The sequence below is a fragment of the Oncorhynchus kisutch genome, unplaced genomic scaffold, assembly GCF_002021735.2.
Source record: "Oncorhynchus kisutch isolate 150728-3 unplaced genomic scaffold, Okis_V2 Okis03b-Okis08b_hom, whole genome shotgun sequence".
NCBI lineage: Eukaryota > Metazoa > Chordata > Actinopteri > Salmoniformes > Salmonidae > Oncorhynchus > Oncorhynchus kisutch.
The window spans coordinates 19,803,418-19,823,750 of record NW_022261980.1 but is presented as its reverse complement, the minus strand read 5'-3'; the positions used below and the strand labels follow the sequence as shown (position 1 = coordinate 19,823,750).

At 48.9% G+C, this 20,333-nt stretch overlaps 1 protein-coding gene across 4 annotated transcripts in view; it reads right to left on the bottom strand.

Annotated features, from left to right (window-relative positions):
• LOC109883464 (AP-3 complex subunit sigma-2) overlaps positions 1 to 20,333 on the bottom strand; it is a 117,888-nt gene that overhangs the window by 15,235 nt on the left and 82,320 nt on the right. For all 4 annotated transcript variants that reach the window (XM_031812531.1, XM_031812528.1, XM_031812530.1 and 1 more), the window contains exons 9-12: positions 19,789 to 19,854; positions 19,117 to 19,182; positions 16,884 to 17,059; positions 1,012 to 1,088 (exon numbers count right to left, since the gene is read on the bottom strand). In XM_031812531.1, coding sequence (XP_031668391.1) covers positions 1,012 to 1,088; positions 16,884 to 17,059; positions 19,117 to 19,182; positions 19,789 to 19,854 — 385 coding nt within the window. The remainder of the gene's footprint in view (positions 1 to 1,011; positions 1,089 to 16,883; positions 17,060 to 19,116; positions 19,183 to 19,788; positions 19,855 to 20,333) is intronic.

Genomic DNA, 20,333 nt, shown 5'->3' with positions numbered 1-20,333 from the left:
GCCTGTCCATTAGTCATTAGTCCAGGGACATCTCCACTGATACCCATGGACCTGTTCATTAGTCCAGGGACATCTCCACTGATACCCATGGACCTGTTTATTAGTCCAGGAACATCTCACCTGATACCCATGGACCTGTTCATTAGTCATTAGTCCAGGGACATCTCCACTGATACCCATGGACCTGTTTATTAGTCCAGGAACATCTCACCTGATAACCATGGACCTGTTCATTAGTCATTAGTCCAGGGACATCTCCACTGATACCCATGGACCTGTTCATTAGTCCAGGGACATCTCAACTGATACCCATGGACCTGTCCATTAGTCATTAGTCCAGGGACATCTCCACTGATACCCATGGACCTGTCCATTAGTCATTAGTCCAGGGACATCTCCACTGATACCCATGGACCTGTCCATTAGTCATTAGTCCAGGGCCATCTCCACTGATACCCATGGGCCTGTTCATTAGTCCAGGGACATCTCCACTGATACCCATGGGCCTGTTCATTAGTCATTAGTCCAGGGACATCTCAACTGATACCCATGGACCTGTCCATTAGTCATTAGTCCAGGGACATCTCAACTGATACCCATGGACCTGTCCATTAGTCATTAGTCCAGGGACATCTCCACTGATACCCATGGACCTGTACATTAGTCCAGGGACATCTCAACTAATACCCATGGACCTGTCCATTAATCATTAGTCCAGGGACATCTCAACTGATACCCATGGACCTGTCCATTAGTCATTAGTCCAGGGACATCTCCACTGATACCCATGGACCTGTCCATTAGTCATTAGTCCAGGGACATCTCCACTGATACCCATGGACCTGTACATTAGTCCAGGGACATCTCCACTGATACCCATGGGCCTGTCCATTAGTCATTAGTCCAGAGACATCTCCACTGATACCCATGGACCTGTCCATTAGTCCAGGGACATCTCCACTTATACCCATGCAGGACTTCATTTGACACAAACACTGGCATTAGAAATACCTGTTTCCTGAAGAAGCCAGTGTTGCTCTCTCTCAACTCCTCCCTTCATCCATTTGATGGGGACCAACCAGGTGTAACTAAAAAGACATGGGAACAGGATGGTCAGGTGACTGAATTAAAGATTATTTGGGGGTTTATCATCATGACCTTATTGTTGAATGATCATGACCCAAGCTGAACGAACCCCCCTCCTTAACACCAGGATGTACTAACCTGTCCTTAACCCTAGGCTGTACAAACCCCTCCTTAACCCCAGACTATACTAGCCCCTCCTTAACCCCAGTCTAAACTAACCCCAGGCTGTACTAACCCCTCCTTAACCCCAGGCTGAACTAACCCCTCCTTAAACCCAGGCTGTACTAACCCCAGGCTGTACTAACCCCTCCTTAACCCCAGTATGTACAAACCCCTCCTTAACCCCAGACTGTACTAACCTGTCATTAACCACAGGCTGTACTAACCCCAGGCTGTACAAACCCCTCCTTAACCCCAGGCTGTACTAACCCCAGGCTGTACTAATCCCTCCTTAACCCCAGGCAGTACTCACCCCAGGCTGTACTAACCCCAGGAAATACTAACCCCTCCTTAACCCCAGGCTGTACTAACACCAGGCTGTACTAACCCCTCCTTAACCCCAGACTGTACTAACCCCTCCTTATCCCCAGTCTAAACTAACCCCAGGCTGTACTAACCCCTCCTTAAACCCAGGCTGTACAAACCCCTCCTTAACACCAGTCTAAACTAACCCCAGGCTGTACTAACCCCTCCTTAAACCCAGGCTGTACTAACCCCTCCTTATCCCCAGTCTAAACTAACCCTAGGCTGTACAAACCCCTCCTTAACCCCAGACTATACTAGCCCCTCCTTATCCCCAGTCTAAACTAACCCCAGTATGTACTAACCCGTCCTTAACCCCAGTATGTACAAACCCCTCCTTAACCCCAGGCTGTACAAACCCCTCCTTAACCCCAGACTATACTAACCCCTCCTTATCCCCAGTCTAAACTAACCCCAGGCTGTACTAACCCCTTCTTAACCCCAGACTGTAACAACCCCTCCTTAACCCCAGACAATACTAACCCCAGGCTGTACCAACCCCTCCTTAACCTCAGGCTGAACTAACCCCTCCTTAACCCCAGACTATACTAACCCCAGGATGTACTAACCTGTCCTTAACCCTAGGCTGTACAAACCCCTCCTTAACCCCAGACTATACTAGCCCCTCCTTAACCCCAGTCTAAACTAACCCCAGGCTGTACTAACCCCTCCTTAACCCCAGGCTGTACTAACCCCTCCTTAAACCCAGGCTGTACTAACCCCAGGCTGTACTAACCCCTCCTTAACCCCAGGCTGTACTAACCCCTCCTTAACCCCAGTATGTACAAACCCCTCCTTAACCCCAGACTGTGCTAACCCGTCCTTAACCCCAGGCTGTACTAACCCCAGGCTGTACTAATCCCTCCTTAACCCCAGGCTGTACTAACCCCAGGCTGTACTAACCCCAGGCTGTACTAATCCCTCCTCAACCCCAGGCTGGACTAACCCCAGGCTGTACTAACCCCAGGCTGTACTAACCCCTCCTTAACCCCAGGCTGTACTAACCCCAGGCTGTACTAACCCCTCCTTAACCCCAGACTGTACTAACCCCTCCTTATCCCCAGTCTAAACTAACCCCAGGCTGTACTAACCCCTCCTTAAACCCAGGCTGTACAAACCCCTCCTTAACACCAGTCTAAACTAACCCCAGGCTGTACTAACCCGTCCTTAACCCCAGGCTGTACTAACCCCTCCTTAACCCCAGGCTGTACTAACCCCAGGCTGTACTAACCCCTCCTTAACCCCAGGCTGTACTAACCCCTCCTTATCCCCAGTCTAAACTAACCCCAGGCTGTACTAACCCCTCCTTAACCCCAGTGTGTACAAACTCCTCCTTAACCCCAGACTATACTAACCCCTCCTTATCCCCAGTCTAAACTAACCCCAGGCTGTACTAACCCCTCCTTAACCCCAGGCTGTACTAACCCCTCCTTAAACCCAGGCTGTACTAACCCCTCCTTAACCCCAGACTATACTAACCCATCCTTAACCTCAGACTATACTAACCCCAGGCTGTACCAACCCCTCCTTAACCTCAGGCTGAACTAACCCCTCCTTAACCCCAGACTATACTAACCCAAGGATGTACTAACCTGTCCTTAACCCTAGGTTGTACAAACCCCTCCTTAACCCCAGACTATACTAGCCCCTCCTTAACCCCAGTCTAAACTAACCCCAGGCTGTACTAACCCCTCCTAAACCCCAGGCTGTACTAACCCCTCCTTAAACCCAGGCTGTACTAACCCCAGGCTGTACTAACCCCTCCTTAACCCCAGTATGTACAAACCCCTCCTTAACCCCAGACTGTACTAACCCGTCATTAACCACAGGCTGTACTAACCCCAGGCTGTACTAACCCCTCCTTAACCCCAGGCTGTACTAACCCCAGGCTGTACTAACCCCTCCTTAACCCCAGGCTGTACTAACCCCAGGCTGTACTAATCCCTCCTTAACCCCAGGCAGTACTAACCCCAGGCTGTACTAACCCCAGGCTGTACTAACCCCTCCTTAACCCCAGGCTGTACTAACCCCAGGCTGTACTAACCCCTCCTTAACCCCAGACTGTACTAACCCCTCCTTATCCCCAGTCTAAACTAACTCCAGGCTGTACTAACCCCTCCTTAAACCCAGGCTGTACAAACCCCTCCTTAACACCAGTCTAAACTAACCCCAGGCTGTACTAACCCCTCCTTAAACCCAGGCTGTACTAACCCCTCCTTATCCCCAGTCTAAACTAACCCTAGGCTGTACAAACCCCTCCTTAACCCCAGACTATACTAGCCCCTCCTTATCCCCAGTGTAAACTAACCCCAGTATGTACTAACCCGTCCTTAACCCCAGTATGTACAAACCCCTCCTTAACCCCAGGCTGTACAAACCCCTCCTTAACCTCAGACTATACTAACCCCTCCTTATCCCCAGTCTAAACTAACCCCAGGCTGTACTAACCCCTCCTTAACCCCAGGCTGTACTAACCCCTCCTTAAACCCAGGCTGTACTAACCCCTCCTTAACCCCAGACTATACTAACCCATCCTTAACCTCAGACTATACTAACCCCAGGCTGTACCAACCCCTCCTTAACCCCAGACTATACTAACCACAAGCTGTACTAACCCCAGTATGTACTAACCCCTCCTCAACCCCAGGCTGTACTAACCCCTTCTTAACCCCAGACTGTACCAACCCCTCCTTAACCCCAGACAATACTAACCCCAGGCTGTACCAACCCCTCCTTAACCTCAGGCTGAACTAACCCCTCCTTAACCCCAGACTATACTAACCCCAGGATGTACTAACCTGTCCTTAACCCTAGGCTGTACAAACCCCTCCTTAACCCCAGACTGTACTAGCCCCTCCTTAACCCCAGTCTAAACTAACCCCAGGCTGTACTAACCCCTCCTTAACCCCAGGCTGTACTAACCCCTCCTTAAACCCAGGCTGTACTAACCCCAGGCTGTACTAACCCCTCCTTAACCCCAGGCTGTACTAACCCCTCCTTAACCCCAGTATGTACAAAACCCTCCTTAACCCCAGACTGTGCTAACCCGTCCTTAACCCCAGGCTGTACTAATCCCTCCTTAACCCCAGGCTGTACTAACCCCAGGCTGTACTAACCCCAGGCTGTACTAATCCCTCCTCAACCCCAGGCTGTACTAACCCCAGGCTGTACTAACCCCAGGCTGTACTAACCCCTCCTTAACCCCAGGCTGTACTAACCCCAGGCTGTACTAACCCCTCCTTAACCCCAGACTGTACTAACCCCTCCTTATCCCCAGTCTAAACTAACCCCAGGCTGTACTAACCCCTCCTTAAACCCAGGCTGTACAAACCCCTCCTTAACACCAGTCTAAACTAACCCCAGGCTGTACTAACCCGTCCTTAACCCCAGGCTGTACTAACCCCTCCTTAACCCCAGGCTGTACTAACCCCAGGCTGTACTAACCCCTCCTTAACCCCAGGCTGTACTAACCCCTCCTTATCCCCAGTCTAAACTAACCCCAGGCTGTACTAACCCCTCCTTAACCCCAGTATGTACAAACCCCTCCTTAACCCCAGTATGTACAAACCCCTCCTTAACCCCAGACTATACTAACCCCTCCTTATCCCCAGTCTAAACTAACCCCAGGCTGTACTAACCCCTCCTTAACCCCAGGCTGTACTAACCCCTCCTTAAACCCAGGCTGTACTAACCCCTCCTTAACCCCAGACTATACTAACCCATCCTAAACCTCAGACTATACTAACCCCAGGCTGTACCAACCCCTCCTTAACCCCAGACTATACTAACCACAGGCTGCACTAACCCCAGTATGTAGAAACCCCTCCTCAACCCCAGGCTGTACTAACCCCTTCTTAACCCCAGACTGTACCAACCCCTCCTTAACCCCAGACAATACTAACCCTAGGCTGTACCAACCCCTCCTTAACCTCAGGCTGAACTAACCCCTCCTTAACCCCAGACTATACTAACCCCAGGCTGTACTAACCCCTCCTTAACCCCAGGCTGTACTAACCCCTCCTTAACCCCAGGCTGAACTAACCCCTCTTTAACCCCAGACTATACTAACCCCAGGCTGTACTAACCCCAGACTATACTAACCACGGGCTGTACTAACCCCTCCTTAACCCCAGGCTGTACTAACCCCAGGCTGTACTAACACCAGACTATACTAACCCCAGGCTGTACTAACCCCAGACTATACTAACCACAGGCTGTACTAACCCCTCCTTAACCCCAGGCTGTACTAACCCCAGTATGTACTAACCCCTCCTTAACCCCAGACTATACTAACCCCTCCTTAACCCCAGTATGTACTAACCCCTCCTCAACCCCAGGCTGTACTAACCCCTCCTTAACCCCAGGCTGTACGTACCCCTCCTTAACCCCAGGCGGTACTAACCCCAGACTATACTAACTCCCCCTTAATTCCAGGCTGTACTAATCCCTCCTTAACCCCAGGCTGTACTAACCCCTCCTTAACACCAGGCTGTACTAACCCCAGACTATACTAACTCCTCCTTAACCCCAGGCTATACTAACCCATACTTAACCCCAGGCTGTACTAACCCCTCCTTAACTCCAGACTGTACTAACCACAGGCTGTACTAACCCCAGACTATACTAACCCCAGACTATACTAACCCCTCCTTAACCCCAGGCTGTACTAACCCCTCCTTAACCACAGGCTGAACTAAACCCTCCTTAACCCCAGTATGTACGAACCTCTCCTTAACCCTAGTCTAAACAAACCCCTCCTTAACCCCAGACTATACTAGCCCCTCCTTATCCCCAGTCTAAACTAACCCCATACTATACTAACCCCTGCTTAACCCCAGACTATACTAACCCCTCCTTAACCCCAGGCTATACTAACCCCAGGTTGTATTAACCCCTCCTTAACCCCAGGCTGTACTAACCCCTCCTTAACCCCAGGCTGTACTAACCCCTCCTTAACCCCAGACTATACTAACCCCTACTTAACCCCAGGCTGTACTAACCCTAACCCTAACCCCTTCTTAACCCCAGACTATACTAACCCCTCCTCAACCCCAGGCTGTACTAACCCCAGGTTGTATTAACCCCTCCTTAACCCCAGGCTGTACTAACCCCAGGCTGTACTAACCCCTCCTTAACCCCAAGCTGTACTAACCCATCCTTAACCCCAGGCTGTACTAACCCCTCCTTAACCCCAGGCTGTACTAATCCCTCCTTAACCCCAGGCTGTACTAACCCCAGGCTGTACTAACCCCTCCTTAACCCCAGGCTGTACTAACCCCAGTATGTAATAACCCCTCCTTAACCCCAGGCTGTACTAACCCCTCCTTAACCCCAGGCTGTACGTACCCCTCCTTAACCCCAGGCGGTACTAACCCCAGACTATACTAACTCCCCCTTAATTCCAGGCTGTACTAATCCCTCCTTAACCCCAGGCTGTACTAACCCCTCCTTAACACCAGGCTGTACTAACCCCAGACTATACTAACTCCTCCTTAACCCCAGGCTATACTAACCCATACTTAACCCCAGGCTGTACTAACCCCTCCTTAACTCCAGACTGTACTAACCACAGGCTGTACTAACCCCAGACTATACTAACCCCAGACTATACTAACCCCTCCTTAACCCCAGGCTGTACTAACCCCTCCTTAACCACAGGCTGAACTAAACCCTCCTTAACCCCAGTATGTACGAACCTCTCCTTAACCCTAGTCTAAACAAACCCCTCCTTAACCCCAGACTATACTAGCCCCTCCTTATCCCCAGTCTAAACTAACCCCATACTATACTAACCCCTGCTTAACCCCAGACTATACTAACCCCTCCTTAACCCCAGGCTATACTAACCCCAGGTTGTATTAACCCCTCCTTAACCCCAGGCTGTACTAACCCCTCCTTAACCCCAGGCTGTACTAACCCCTCCTTAACCCCAGACTATACTAACCCCTACTTAACCCCAGGCTGTACTAACCCTAACCCTAACCCCTTCTTAACCCCAGACTATACTAACCCCTCCTCAACCCCAGGCTGTACTAACCCCAGGTTGTATTAACCCCTCCTTAACCCCAGGCTGTACTAACCCCAGGCTGTACTAACCCCTCCTTAACCCCAAGCTGTACTAACCCATCCTTAACCCCAGGCTGTACTAACCCCTCCTTAACCCCAGGCTGTACTAATCCCTCCTTAACCCCAGGCTGTACTAACCCCAGGCTGTACTAACCCCTCCTTAACCCCAGGCTGTACTAACCCCAGTATGTAATAACCCCTCCTTAACCCCAGGCTGTACTAACCCCTCCTTAACCCGAGACTGTACTAACCCCAGGCTGTACTAACCCCAGACTATACTAACCCCTCCTTAACCCCAGGCTGTACTAACCCCTCCTTAACCCCAGACTATACTAACCCCTCCTTATCCCCAGTCTAAACTAACCCCAGGCTGTACTAACCCCTCCTTAACCCCAGGCTGTACTAACCCCTCCTTAAACCCAGGCTGCACTAACCCCTCCTTAACCCCAGACTATACTAACCCATCCTTAACCTCAGACTATACTAACCCCAGGCTGTACCAACCCCTCCTTAACCCCAGACTATACTAACCACAGGCTGTACTAACCCCAGTATGTACTAACCCCTCCTCAACCCCAGGCTGTACTAACCCCTTCTTAACCCCAGACTGTACCAACCCCTCCTTAACCCCAGACAATACTAACCCCAGGCTGTACCAACCCCTCCTTAACCTCAGGCTGAACTAACCCCTCCTTAACCCCAGACTATACTAACCCCAGGCTGTACTAACCCCTCCTTAACCCCAGGCTGTACTAACCCCTCCTTAACCCCAGGCTGAACTAACCCCTCTTTAACCCCAGACTATACTAACCCCAGGCTGTACTAACCCCAGACTATACTAACCACGGGCTGTACTAACCCCTCCTTAACCCCGGGCTGTACTAACCCCAGGCTGTACTAACCCCAGACTATACTAACCCCAGGCTGTACTAACCCCTCCTTAACCCCAGGCTGTACAAACCTCTCCTTAACCCCAGACTATACTAACCCCAGGCTGTGCTAACCCCAGAATGTATTAACCCCTCCTTAACCCAAGGCTAAACTAACCCCTCCTTAACCCCAGACTGTACTAACCCCTCCTTAACTCCAGAGTGTACTAACCCCTCCTTAAGCCCAGGCTGTACTAACCCCAGACTGTACTAACCCCTCCTTAACCCCAGGCTGTACTAACCCCTCCTTAACCCCAGGCTGTACTAACCCCTCCTTAACCCCAGGCTGAACTAACCCCTCTTTAACCCCAGACTATACTAACCCCAGGCTGTACTAACCCCAGACTATACTAACCACGGGCTGTACTAACCCCTCCTTAACCCCAGGCTGTACTAACCCTAGGCTGTACTAACCCCAGACTATACTAACCCCAGGCTGTACTAACCCCAGACTATACTAACCACGGGCTGTACTAACCCCTCCTTAACCCCAGGCTGTACTAACCCCAGTATGTACTAACCCCTCCTTAACCCGAGACTGTACTAACCCCAGGCTGTACTAACCCCAGACTATACTAACCCCTCCTTAACCCCAGGCTGTACTAACCCCTCCTTAACCCCAGACTATACTAACCCCTCCTTATCCCCAGTCTAAACTAACCCCAGGCTGTACTAACCCCTCCTTAACCCCAGGCTGTACTAACCCCTCCTTAAACCCAGGCTGCACTAACCCCTCCTTAACCCCAGACTATACTAACCCATCCTTAACCTCAGACTATACTAACCCCAGGCTGTACCAACCCCTCCTTAACCCCAGACTATACTAACCACAGGCTGTACTAACCCCAGTATGTACTAACCCCTCCTCAACCCCAGGCTGTACTAACCCCTTCTTAACCCCAGACTGTACCAACCCCTCCTTAACCCCAGACAATACTAACCCCAGGCTGTACCAACCCCTCCTTAACCTCAGGCTGAACTAACCCCTCCTTAACCCCAGACTATACTAACCCCAGGCTGTACTAACCCCTCCTTAACCCCAGGCTGTACTAACCCCTCCTTAACCCCAGGCTGAACTAACCCCTCTTTAACCCCAGACTATACTAACCCCAGGCTGTACTAACCCCAGACTATACTAACCACGGGCTGTACTAACCCCTCCTTAACCCCGGGCTGTACTAACCCCAGGCTGTACTAACCCCAGACTATACTAACCCCAGGCTGTACTAACCCCTCCTTAACCCCAGGCTGTACAAACCTCTCCTTAACCCCAGACTATACTAACCCCAGGCTGTGCTAACCCCAGAATGTATTAACCCCTCCTTAACCCAAGGCTAAACTAACCCCTCCTTAACCCCAGACTGTACTAACCCCTCCTTAACTCCAGAGTGTACTAACCCCTCCTTAAGCCCAGGCTGTACTAACCCCAGACTGTACTAACCCCTCCTTAACCCCAGGCTGTACTAACCCCAGTATGTACTAACCCCTCCTTAACCCCAGACTATACTAACCCCTCCTTAACCCCAGTATGTACTAACCCCTCCTCAACCCCAGGCTGTACTAACCCCTCCTTAACCCCAGGCTGTACGTACCCCTCCTTAACCCCAGGCGGTACTAACCCCAGACTATACTAACTCCCCCTTAATTCCAGGCTGTACTAATCCCTCCTTAACCCCAGGCTGTACTAACCCCTCCTTAACACCAGGCTGTACTAACCCCAGACTATACTAACTCCTCCTTAACCCCAGGCTGTACTAACCCCTCCTTAACCACAGGCTGTACTAATCCCTCCTTAACTCCAGACTGTACTAACCCCAGGCTGTACTAACCCCAGACTATACTAACCCCAGACTATACTAACCCCTCCTTAACCCCAGGCTGTACTAACCCCTCCTTAACCACAGGCTGAACTAACCCCTCCTTAACCCCAGTATGTACGAACCTCTCCTTAACCCTAGTCTAAACAAACCCCTCCTTAACCCCAGACTATACTAGCCCCTCCTTATCCCCAGTCTAAACTAACCCCATACTATACTAACCCCTCCTTAACCCCAGACTATACTAACCCCTCCTTAACCCCAGGCTGTACTAACCCCAGGTTGTATTAACCCCTCCTTAACCCCAGGCTGTACTAACCCCTCCTTAACCCCAGGCTGTACTAACCCCTCCTTAACCCCAGACTATACTAACCCCTACTTAACCCCAGGCTGTACTAACCCTAACCCTAACCCCTTCTTAACCCCAGACTATACTAACCCCTCCTCAACCCCAGGCTGTACTAACCCCAGGTTGTATTAACCCCTCCTTAACCCCAGGCTGTACTAACCCCAGGCTGTACTAACCCCTCCTTAACCCCAAGCTGTACTAACCCATCCTTAACCCCAGGCTGTACTAACCCCTCCTTAACCCCAGGCTGTACTAATCCCTCCTTAACCCCAGGCTGTACTAACCCCAGGCTGTACTAACCCCTCCTTAACCCCAGGCTGTACTAACCCCAGTATGTAATAACCCCTCCTTAACCCCAGGCTGTACTAACCCCTCCTTAACCCCAGACTGTACTAACCCCAGGCTGTACTAACCCCAGACTATACTAACCCCTCCTTAACCCCAGGCTGTACTAACCCCTCCTTAACCCCAGGCTGTACTAACCCCTCCTTCACCCCAGACTATACTAACCCCTCCTTAACCCCAGACTATACTAACCCGTCCTTAACCCCAGGCTGTACTAACCCCTCCTTAACCCCAGGCTGTGTTAACCCCTCCTTAACCCCAGGCTGTACTAACCCCTCCTTCACCCCAGACTATACTAACCCCTCCTTAACCCCAGACTATACTAACCCGTCCTTAACCCCAGGCTGTACTAACCCCTGCTTAACCCCAGTATGTACAAACCCCTCCTTAACCCCAGGCTGTTGGGGGTTAACTAACTGCCTTGTTGTTGGGGGTTAACTAACTGCCTTGCTGTTGGGGGCTAACTAACTGCCTTGTTGTTGGGGGTTAACTAACTGCCTTGCTGTGCTTTGGCAAAGTGGGTGGGGTAATATCCTTCCTGTTTGGCCCTGTCTGGGGGTGTCATCGGATGGGGCCACAGTGTCTCCTGACCTCTCCTGTCTCAGCCTCCAGTATTTATGCTGCAGGAGTTTATGTGTCGGGGGCTAGGGTCAGTTTGTTATATCTGGAGTACTTCTCCTGTCCTATCCGGTGTCCTGTGTGAATTTAAGTATGCTCTCTCTAATTCTCTCTTTCTTTCTCTCTCTCGGAGGACCTGAGCCCTAGGACCATGCCTCAGGACTACCTGACATGATGACTCCTTGCTGTCCCCAGTCCACCTGGCTGTGCTGCTGCTCCAGTTTCAACTGTTCTGCCTGTGATTATTATTATTTGACCATGCTGGTCATTTATGAACATTTGAACATCTTGGCCATGTTCTGTTATAATCTCCACCCGGCACAGCCAGATGAGGACTTGCCTCCCCACATAGCCTGGTTCCTCTATAGGTTTCTTCCTATGTTTTGGCCTTCCTAGGGAGTTTTTCCTAGCCACTGTGCTTCTACACCTGCATTGCTTGCTGTTTGGGGTTTTAGGCTGGGTTTCTGTACAGCACTTTGAGATATCAGCTGATGTACAAAGGGCTATATAAATACATTTGATTTGATTTGCTGCGGGGGGTTAACTAACTGCCTTGCTGCAGGGGGTGAACTAACTGCCTTGCTGCAGGGGGTTAACTATCTGCCTTGCTGCAGGGGGTTAACTAACTGCCTTGCTGCAGGGGGTCGGTTAACTGCCTTGCTGCAGGGGGTTGGTTAACTGCCTTGCTGCAGGGGGTCGGTTAACTGCCTTGCTGCAGGGGGTTGGTTAACTGCCTTGCTGCAGGGGGTCGGTTAACTGCCTTGCTGCAGGGGGTTGGTTAACTGCCTTGCTGCAGGGGGTTGGTTAACTGCCTTGCTGCAGGGGGTCGGTTAACTGCCTTGCTGCAGGGGGTTGGTTAACTGCCTTGCTGTAGGGGGTCGGTTAACTGCCTTGCTGCAGGGGGTTGGTTAACTGCCTTGCTGCAGGGGGTTAACTAACTGGCTTGCTGCAGGGGGTTAACTAACTGCCTTGCTGCAGGGGGTTGGTTAACTGCCTTGCTGTTGGGGTTTAGCTGGCTTGGTGTTGGGGGTTATTTGCCTTGCTGTTGGGGGTTAACTGCCTTGCTGTTGGGGTTTAACTACCCTGTTGTTGGGGGTTAACTGCCTTAACTGAACTTCCGGCACCGACAGAGATGGCCGCCTCGCTTCGCGTTCCTAGGAAACTATGCAGTTTTTTGTTTTTTTATGTGTTATTTCTTACATTGGTACCCCAGGTCATCTTAGGTTTCATTACATACAGTCGAGAAGAACTACTGAATATAAGATCAGCGTCAACTCACCATCAGTACGACCAAGAATATGACTTTCGCAAAGCGGATCCTGTGTTCTGCCTTTCACCCAGGACAACGGAATGGATCCCAGCCGGCGACCCAAAAAAACGACTTCGTAAAAGAGGGAAACGTAGCGGTCTTCTGGTCAGACTCCGGAGATGGGCACATCGTGCACCACTCCCCAGTATACTTCTCGCCAATGTCCAGTCTCTTGACAACAAGGTTGATGAAATCTGAGCAAGGGTAGCATTTCAGAGGGACATCAGAGACTGTAACGTTCTTTGCTTCACGGAAACATGGCTCACTGGAGAGACGCTATCGGAGTCGGTGCAGCCAGCTGGTTTACCACGCATCGCGTCGACAGAAACAAACATCTTTCTGGTAAAAAGAGGGGCGGGGGCGTATGCCTTATGGCTAACGAGATGTGATGTGGTCACAAAAGCATACAGGAACTCAAGTCCTTCTGTTCACCTGATTTAGAATTCCTCACAATCAAATGTCGACCGCATTATCTACCAAGGGAATTCTCTTCGATTGTAATCACAGCTGTATATATTCCCCCCCAAGCAGACACATCGATGGCTCTGAACGAACTTTATTTGACTCTTTGCAAACTGGAATCCATACATCCTGAGGCTGCATTCATTGTAGCTGGGGATTTTAACAAGGCTAATCTGAAAACAAGACTCCCTCAATTGTATCAGCATATCGATTGCGCAACCAGGGCTGGCAAAACCTTGGATCACTGCTATTCTAACTTCCGCGACGCATATAAGGCCCTGCCCCACCCTCCTTTCGGAAAAGCTGACCACGACTCCATTTTGTTGATCCCTGCCTACAGACAGAAACTAAAACAAGAAGCTCCCACGCTGAGGTCTGTTCAACGCTGGTCTGACCAATCTGATTCCACACTCCAAGACTGCTTCCATCACGTGGACTGGGATATGTTTCGTATTGCGTCAGACAACAACATTGACGAATACGCTGATTCGGTGTGCGAGTTCATTAGAACGTGCGTTGAAGATGTCGATTAAAACATTCCCAAACCAGAAACCGTGGATTGATGGCAGCATTCGCGTGAAACTGAAAGCGCGAACCACTGCTTTTAATCATGGCAAGGTGACCGGTAACATGACCGAATACAAACAGTGTAGCTATTCCCTCCGCAAGGCAATCAAACAAGCTAAGCGTCAGTATAGAGACAAAGTAGAATCTCAATTCACGGGTCAGACACAAGAGGTATGTGGCAGGGTCTACAGTCAATCACGGATTACAAAAAGAAAACCAGCCCCGTCACGGACCAGGATTTCTTGCTCCCAGGCAGACTAAATAACTTTTTTGCCCGCTTTGAGGACAATACAGTGCCACTGACATGGCCTGCAACCAAAACATGCGGCCTCTCCTTCACTGCAGCCGAGGTGAGTAAAACATTTAAATGTGTTAACCCTCGCAAGGCTACAGGCCCAGACGGCATCCCCAGCCGCGCCCTCAGAGCATGCGCAGACCAGCTGGCTGGTGTGTTTACGGACATATTCAACCAATCCCTATCCCAGTCTGCTGTTCCCACATGCTTCAAGAGGGCCACCATTGTTCCTGTTCCCAAGAAAGCTAAGGTAACTGAGCTAAACGACTACCGCCCCGTAGCACTCACTTCCGTCATCATGAAGTGCTTTGAGAGACTAGTCAAGGACCATATCACCTCCAACCTACCTGACACCCTAGACCCACTCCAATTTGCTTACCGCCCAAATAGGTCCACAGACGATGCAATCTCAACCACACTGCACACTGCCCTAACCCATCTGGACAAGAGGAATACCTATGTGAGAATGCTGTTCATCGACTACAGCTTGGCATTTAACACCATAGTACCCTCCAAGCTCGTCATCAAGCTCGAGACCCTGGGTCTCGACCCCACCCTGTGCAACTGGGTACTGGACTTCCTGACGGGTCGCCCCCAGGTGGTGAGGGTAGGCAACAACATCTCCACCCCGCTGATCCTCAACACTGGTGCCCCACAAGGGTATGCGTTCTGAGCCCCGCACGCCTCCAACTCTATCATCAAGTTTGCGGACGACACAACAGTGGTAGGCTTGATTACCAACAACGACGAGATGGCCTACAGGGAGGAGGTGAGGGCCCTCGGAGTGTGGTGTCAGGAAAATAACCTCACACTCAACGTCAACAAAACTAAGGAGATGATTGTGGACTTCAGGAAACAGCAGAGGGAACACCCCCCTATCCACATCGATGGAACAGTAGTGGAGAGGGTAGCAAGTTTTAAGTTCCTCGGCATACACATCACAGACAAACTGAATTGGTCCACCCACACAGACAGCATCGTGAAGAAGGCGCAGCAGCGCCTCTTCAACCTCAGGAGGCTGAAGAAATTCGGCTTGTCACCAAAAGCACTCACAAACTTCTACAGATGCACAATCGAGAGCATCCTGGCGGGCTGTATCACCGCCTGGTACGGCAACTGCTCCGCCCACAACCGTAAGGCTCTCCAGAGGGTAGTGAGGTCTGCACAACGCATCACCGGGGGCAAACTACCTGCCCTCCAGGACACCTACACCACCCGATGTTACAGGAAGGCCATAAAGATCATCAAGGACAACAACCACCCGAGCCACTGCCTGTTCACCCCGCTATCATCCAGAAGGTGAGGTCAGTACAGGTGCATCAAAGCTGGGGCCGAGAGACTGAAAAACAGCTTCTATCTCAAGGCCATCAGACTGTTAAACAGCCACCACTAACATTGAGTGGCTGCTGCCAACACACTGACTCAACTCCAGCCACTTTAATAATGGGAAATGATGGGAAATGATGTAAAATATATCACTAGCCACTTTAAACAATGCTACCTAATATAATGTTTACATACCCTACATTATTAATCTCATATGTATACGTATATACTGTACTCTATATCATCTACTGCATCTTCATGTAATACATGTATCACTAGCCACTTTAACTATGCCACTTTGTTTACATACTCATCTCATATGTATATACTGTACTCGATACCATCTACTGTATCTTGCCTATGCCGCTCTGTACCATCACTCACTCATATATCTTTATGTACATATTCTTTATCCCCTTATACACACAAGTGTATGACAGTAGTTTTGGAATTGTTAGCTAGATTACTTGTTGGTTATTACTGCATTGTCGGAACTAGAAGCACAAGCATTTCGCTACACTCGCATTAACATCTGCTAACCATGTGTATGTGACAAATAACATTTTATTTTATTTTATTTTATTTTATTTGTTGTTGGGGGTTAACTGCCTTGTTGTTGGGGGTTAACTAATTGCCTTGTTGTTGGGGGTTAACCAATTGCCTTGTTGTTGGGGGTTAACGAACTGCCTTGCTGCAGGGGGTTACTTGCCTTGCTGTTGGGGGTTAACTTCCCTGTTGTTGGGGATTAACTGCCTTGTTGTTCAGGGTTAACTGCCTTGTTGTTGGGGGTTAACTGACTTGTTGTTGGGGGTTAACTGCCTTGTTGTTCAGGGTTAACTGCCTTGTTGTTGGGGGTTAACTGCCTTGTTGTTGGGGGTTAACTGACTTGTTGTTCGGGGTTAACTGCCTTGTCGTTGGGGGTTAACTGCCTTGTTGTTGGGGGTTAACTGCCTTGTTGTTGGGGGTTAACTGCATTGTTTTTGGGGGTTAACTGCCTTGTTGTTGGGGGTTAACTGCATTGTTTTGGAGCTTAACTGCCTTGTTGTTAGGGGTTAACTGGGCAGAACGGCTCGGGGATTACAAACGGCAACCTTTCAGTCACTGGCCCAACGCTCTTAACCTCTATGCTACCTGCCACCCCTGGTCTATGGTAAAACAGCATCACAGAAATTAGCTCAAGAAGAATATTTACTTGTATGGAGAGGGTCTGTCCACTACAGAGTCAGGGTCCAGGAGGAAGTGCTTCTGGGTAATGTGTCCCGTGGCCGTATCTATGGTAACCACTGGGAAGCCCATCTGAAGGATCCAGCGGTTCATGATGTCATGCACTGTGTGAGGTAGACTCATCCCTGGAGTGGTGAGGACTGCCTGTCAGAGGATGGAACACATAACAACACCTTAATGAAGGAGTGTACAACGGCACCATCTCTAGGGTCATTCAAGACAGATTTAATGATAGAGAGTACAACGGCACCATCTCTAGGGTCGTTCAGAACAGATTTAATGATAGAGAGTAGAAAGGCACCATCTCTAGGGTCGTTCAAGACAGATTTAATGATAGAGAGTACAACGGCACAATCTCTAGGGTCGCTCAAGACTGATTTAATGATAGAGAGTACAACGGCACCATCTCTAGGGTCGTTCAAGACAGATTTAATGATAGAGAGTACAACGGCACCATCTCTAGGGTCGTTCAAGACAGATTTAATTATAGAGAGTACAACGGCACAATCTCTAGGGTCGCTCAAGACTGATTTAATGATAGAGAGTACAACGGCACCATCTCTAGGGTCGTTCAAGACAGATTTAATGATAGAGAGTACAACGGCACCATCTCTAGGGTCGTTCAAGACAGATTTAATTATAGAGAGTACAACGGCACAATCTCTAGGGTCGTTCAGAACAGATTTAATGATAGAGAGTAGAAAGGCACCATCTCTAGGGTCGTTCAAGACAGATTTAATGAAGGAGAGTACAACGGCACCATCTCTAGGGTCGCTCAAGACAGATTTAATGATAGAGAGTACAACGGTACAATCTCTAGGGTCGTTAAAGACAGATTTAATGATAGAGAGTACAACGGCACCATCTCTAGGGTCGCTCAAGACAGATTTAATGATAGAGAGTACAACAGCACCATCTCTAGGGTCGTTCAAGACAGATTTAATGATAGAGAGTACAACAGCACCATCTCTAGGGTCGTTCAAGACAGATTTAATGATAGAGAGTACAACGGCACCATCTCTAGGGTCATTCAAAACATATTTCAACCACAGGGGGTTTTCCACACACAATACCCAATTATATTTAATACTCATTTTAGTAGAAAGCTAATTGTAGATTGAAAATGAGATAATAGAGAGACAGATCATAGAGAGAGTATAGAGGTTTATTTATCATACTGTATCCATGGTGAAGATGATCCCAGAGAGGAGAGAGGGAGATCATAGAGATAGTATACAGATCATAGAGATAGTATACAGATCATAGAGAGAGTATAGAGGTTTAATTATCATACAGTATCCATGGTGAAGATGATCCCAGAGAGGAGAGAGGGAGATCATAGAGATAGTAGACAGATCATAGAGATAGTATAGAGGTTTATTTATCATACTGTATCCATGGTGAAGATGATCCCAGAGAGGAGAGAGGGAGACCATAGAGATAGTATACAGATCATAGAGATAGTAGACAGATCATAGAGATAGAATAGAGGTCTATTTATCATACTGTATCCATGGTGAAGATGATCCCAGAGAGGAGAGAGGGAGACCATAGAGATAGTATACAGATCATAGAGATAGTAGACAGATCATAGAGATAGAATAGAGGTCTATTTATCATACTGTATCCATGGTTAAGATGATCTCAGAGAGGAGAGAGGGAGATCATAGAGATAGTATACAGATCGTAGAGATAGTAGACAGATCATAGAGATAGAATAGAGGTCTATTTATCATACTGTATCCATGGTTAAGATGATCCCAGAGAGGAGAGAGGGAGATCATAGAGATAGTATACAGATCATAGAGATAGTAGACAGATCATAGAGATAGTATAGAGGTTTATTTATACTGTATCCATGGTGAAGATGATCCCAGAGAGGAGAGAGGGAGATCATAGAGATAGTATACAGATCATAGAGATAGTATACAGATCATAGAGATAGTATAGAGGTTTATTTATACTGTATCCATGGTGAAGATGATCCCAGAGAGGAGAGAGGGAGATCACAGAGATAGTATACAGATCATAGAGATAGTATAGAGGTTTATTTATCATACTGTATCCATGGTGAAGATGATCCCAGAGAGGAGAGAGGGAGATCATAGAGATAGTATACAGATCATAGAGATAGTATACAGATCACAGAGAGAGTATAGAGGTCTATTTATACTGTATAAATGGTAGAAAATAGAACTTACTTTCTGAAGATGATCCCAGAGATCTGAATACACTGTGTTGTTGAAGGCAAACTCATTCAGGTATGACTGAGAGAGAGAGGGGGAGAGGGGGAAAGAGGCAGCGGGAGGGAAAGAGAGAGGAGGGAGAGAGAGAGAGAGAGAGAGAGAGAGAGAGAGAGAGAGAGAGAGAGAGAGTGAGAGTGAGCGAGAGAGAGAGAGAGAAGTGGTAGAAGTGTCATGATGTCGGTTGATTCCCTGCTGTCTCCACCGACCTCATCTGACCCCTGGACAACATACTGTAGACCACCTCTGATGACTTCTGTAACTATACTCACAGTAAGTCCTCTGGTTAATATACTGTAACTATACTCACAGTGAGTCCTCTGGTTAATATACTGTAACTACACTCACAGTGAGTCCTCTGGTTAATATACTGTAACTACACTCACAGTGAGTCCTCTGGTTAGTATACTCACAGTGAGTCCTCTGGTTAATATACTCACAATGAGTCCTCTGGTTAATATACTGTGACTATACTCACAGTGAGTCCTCTGGTTAATATACTGTAACTATACTCACAGTGAGTCCTCTGGTTAATATACTGTAACTACACTCACAGTGAGTCCTCTGGTTAATATACTGTAACTATGCTCACAGTGAGTCCTCTGGTTAATAAATTGTAACAATACTCACACTAAGTCCTCTGGCGAAGACCGGCTCTGTCAGGAACTCAGAAAGCATCCTCAGAACTGCAGCACCCTGGGTGGAAGAGATCACAGGATTTGAGAAAGTGAAAAACAGTCACATTGGAGTTTAAGGTTTTTTTCCAATCAGATCAACAAATATTCTGGGACCTCTTTACTTGAGAGTAGATGTAACCATGGAGCTCCCTACTACACCAGAGAGAGAGAAGGTTTAACCATGGAGCTCCCTACTACACCAGAGAGAAGGTGTAACCATGGAGCTCCCTACTACACCAGAGAGAGAAGGTGTAACCATGGAGCTCACTACTACACCAGAGAGAAGGTGTAACCATGGAGCTCCCTACTACACCAAAGAGAAGGTGTAACCATGGAGCTCCCTACTACACTAGAGAGAAGGTTTAACCATGTAGCTCCCTACTACACCAGAGAGAGAAGGTGTAACCATGGATCTCCCTACTACACCAGAGAGAGAAGGTGTAACCATGGAGCTCTCTACTACACCAGAGAGAGAAGGTGTAACCATGGAGCTCCCTA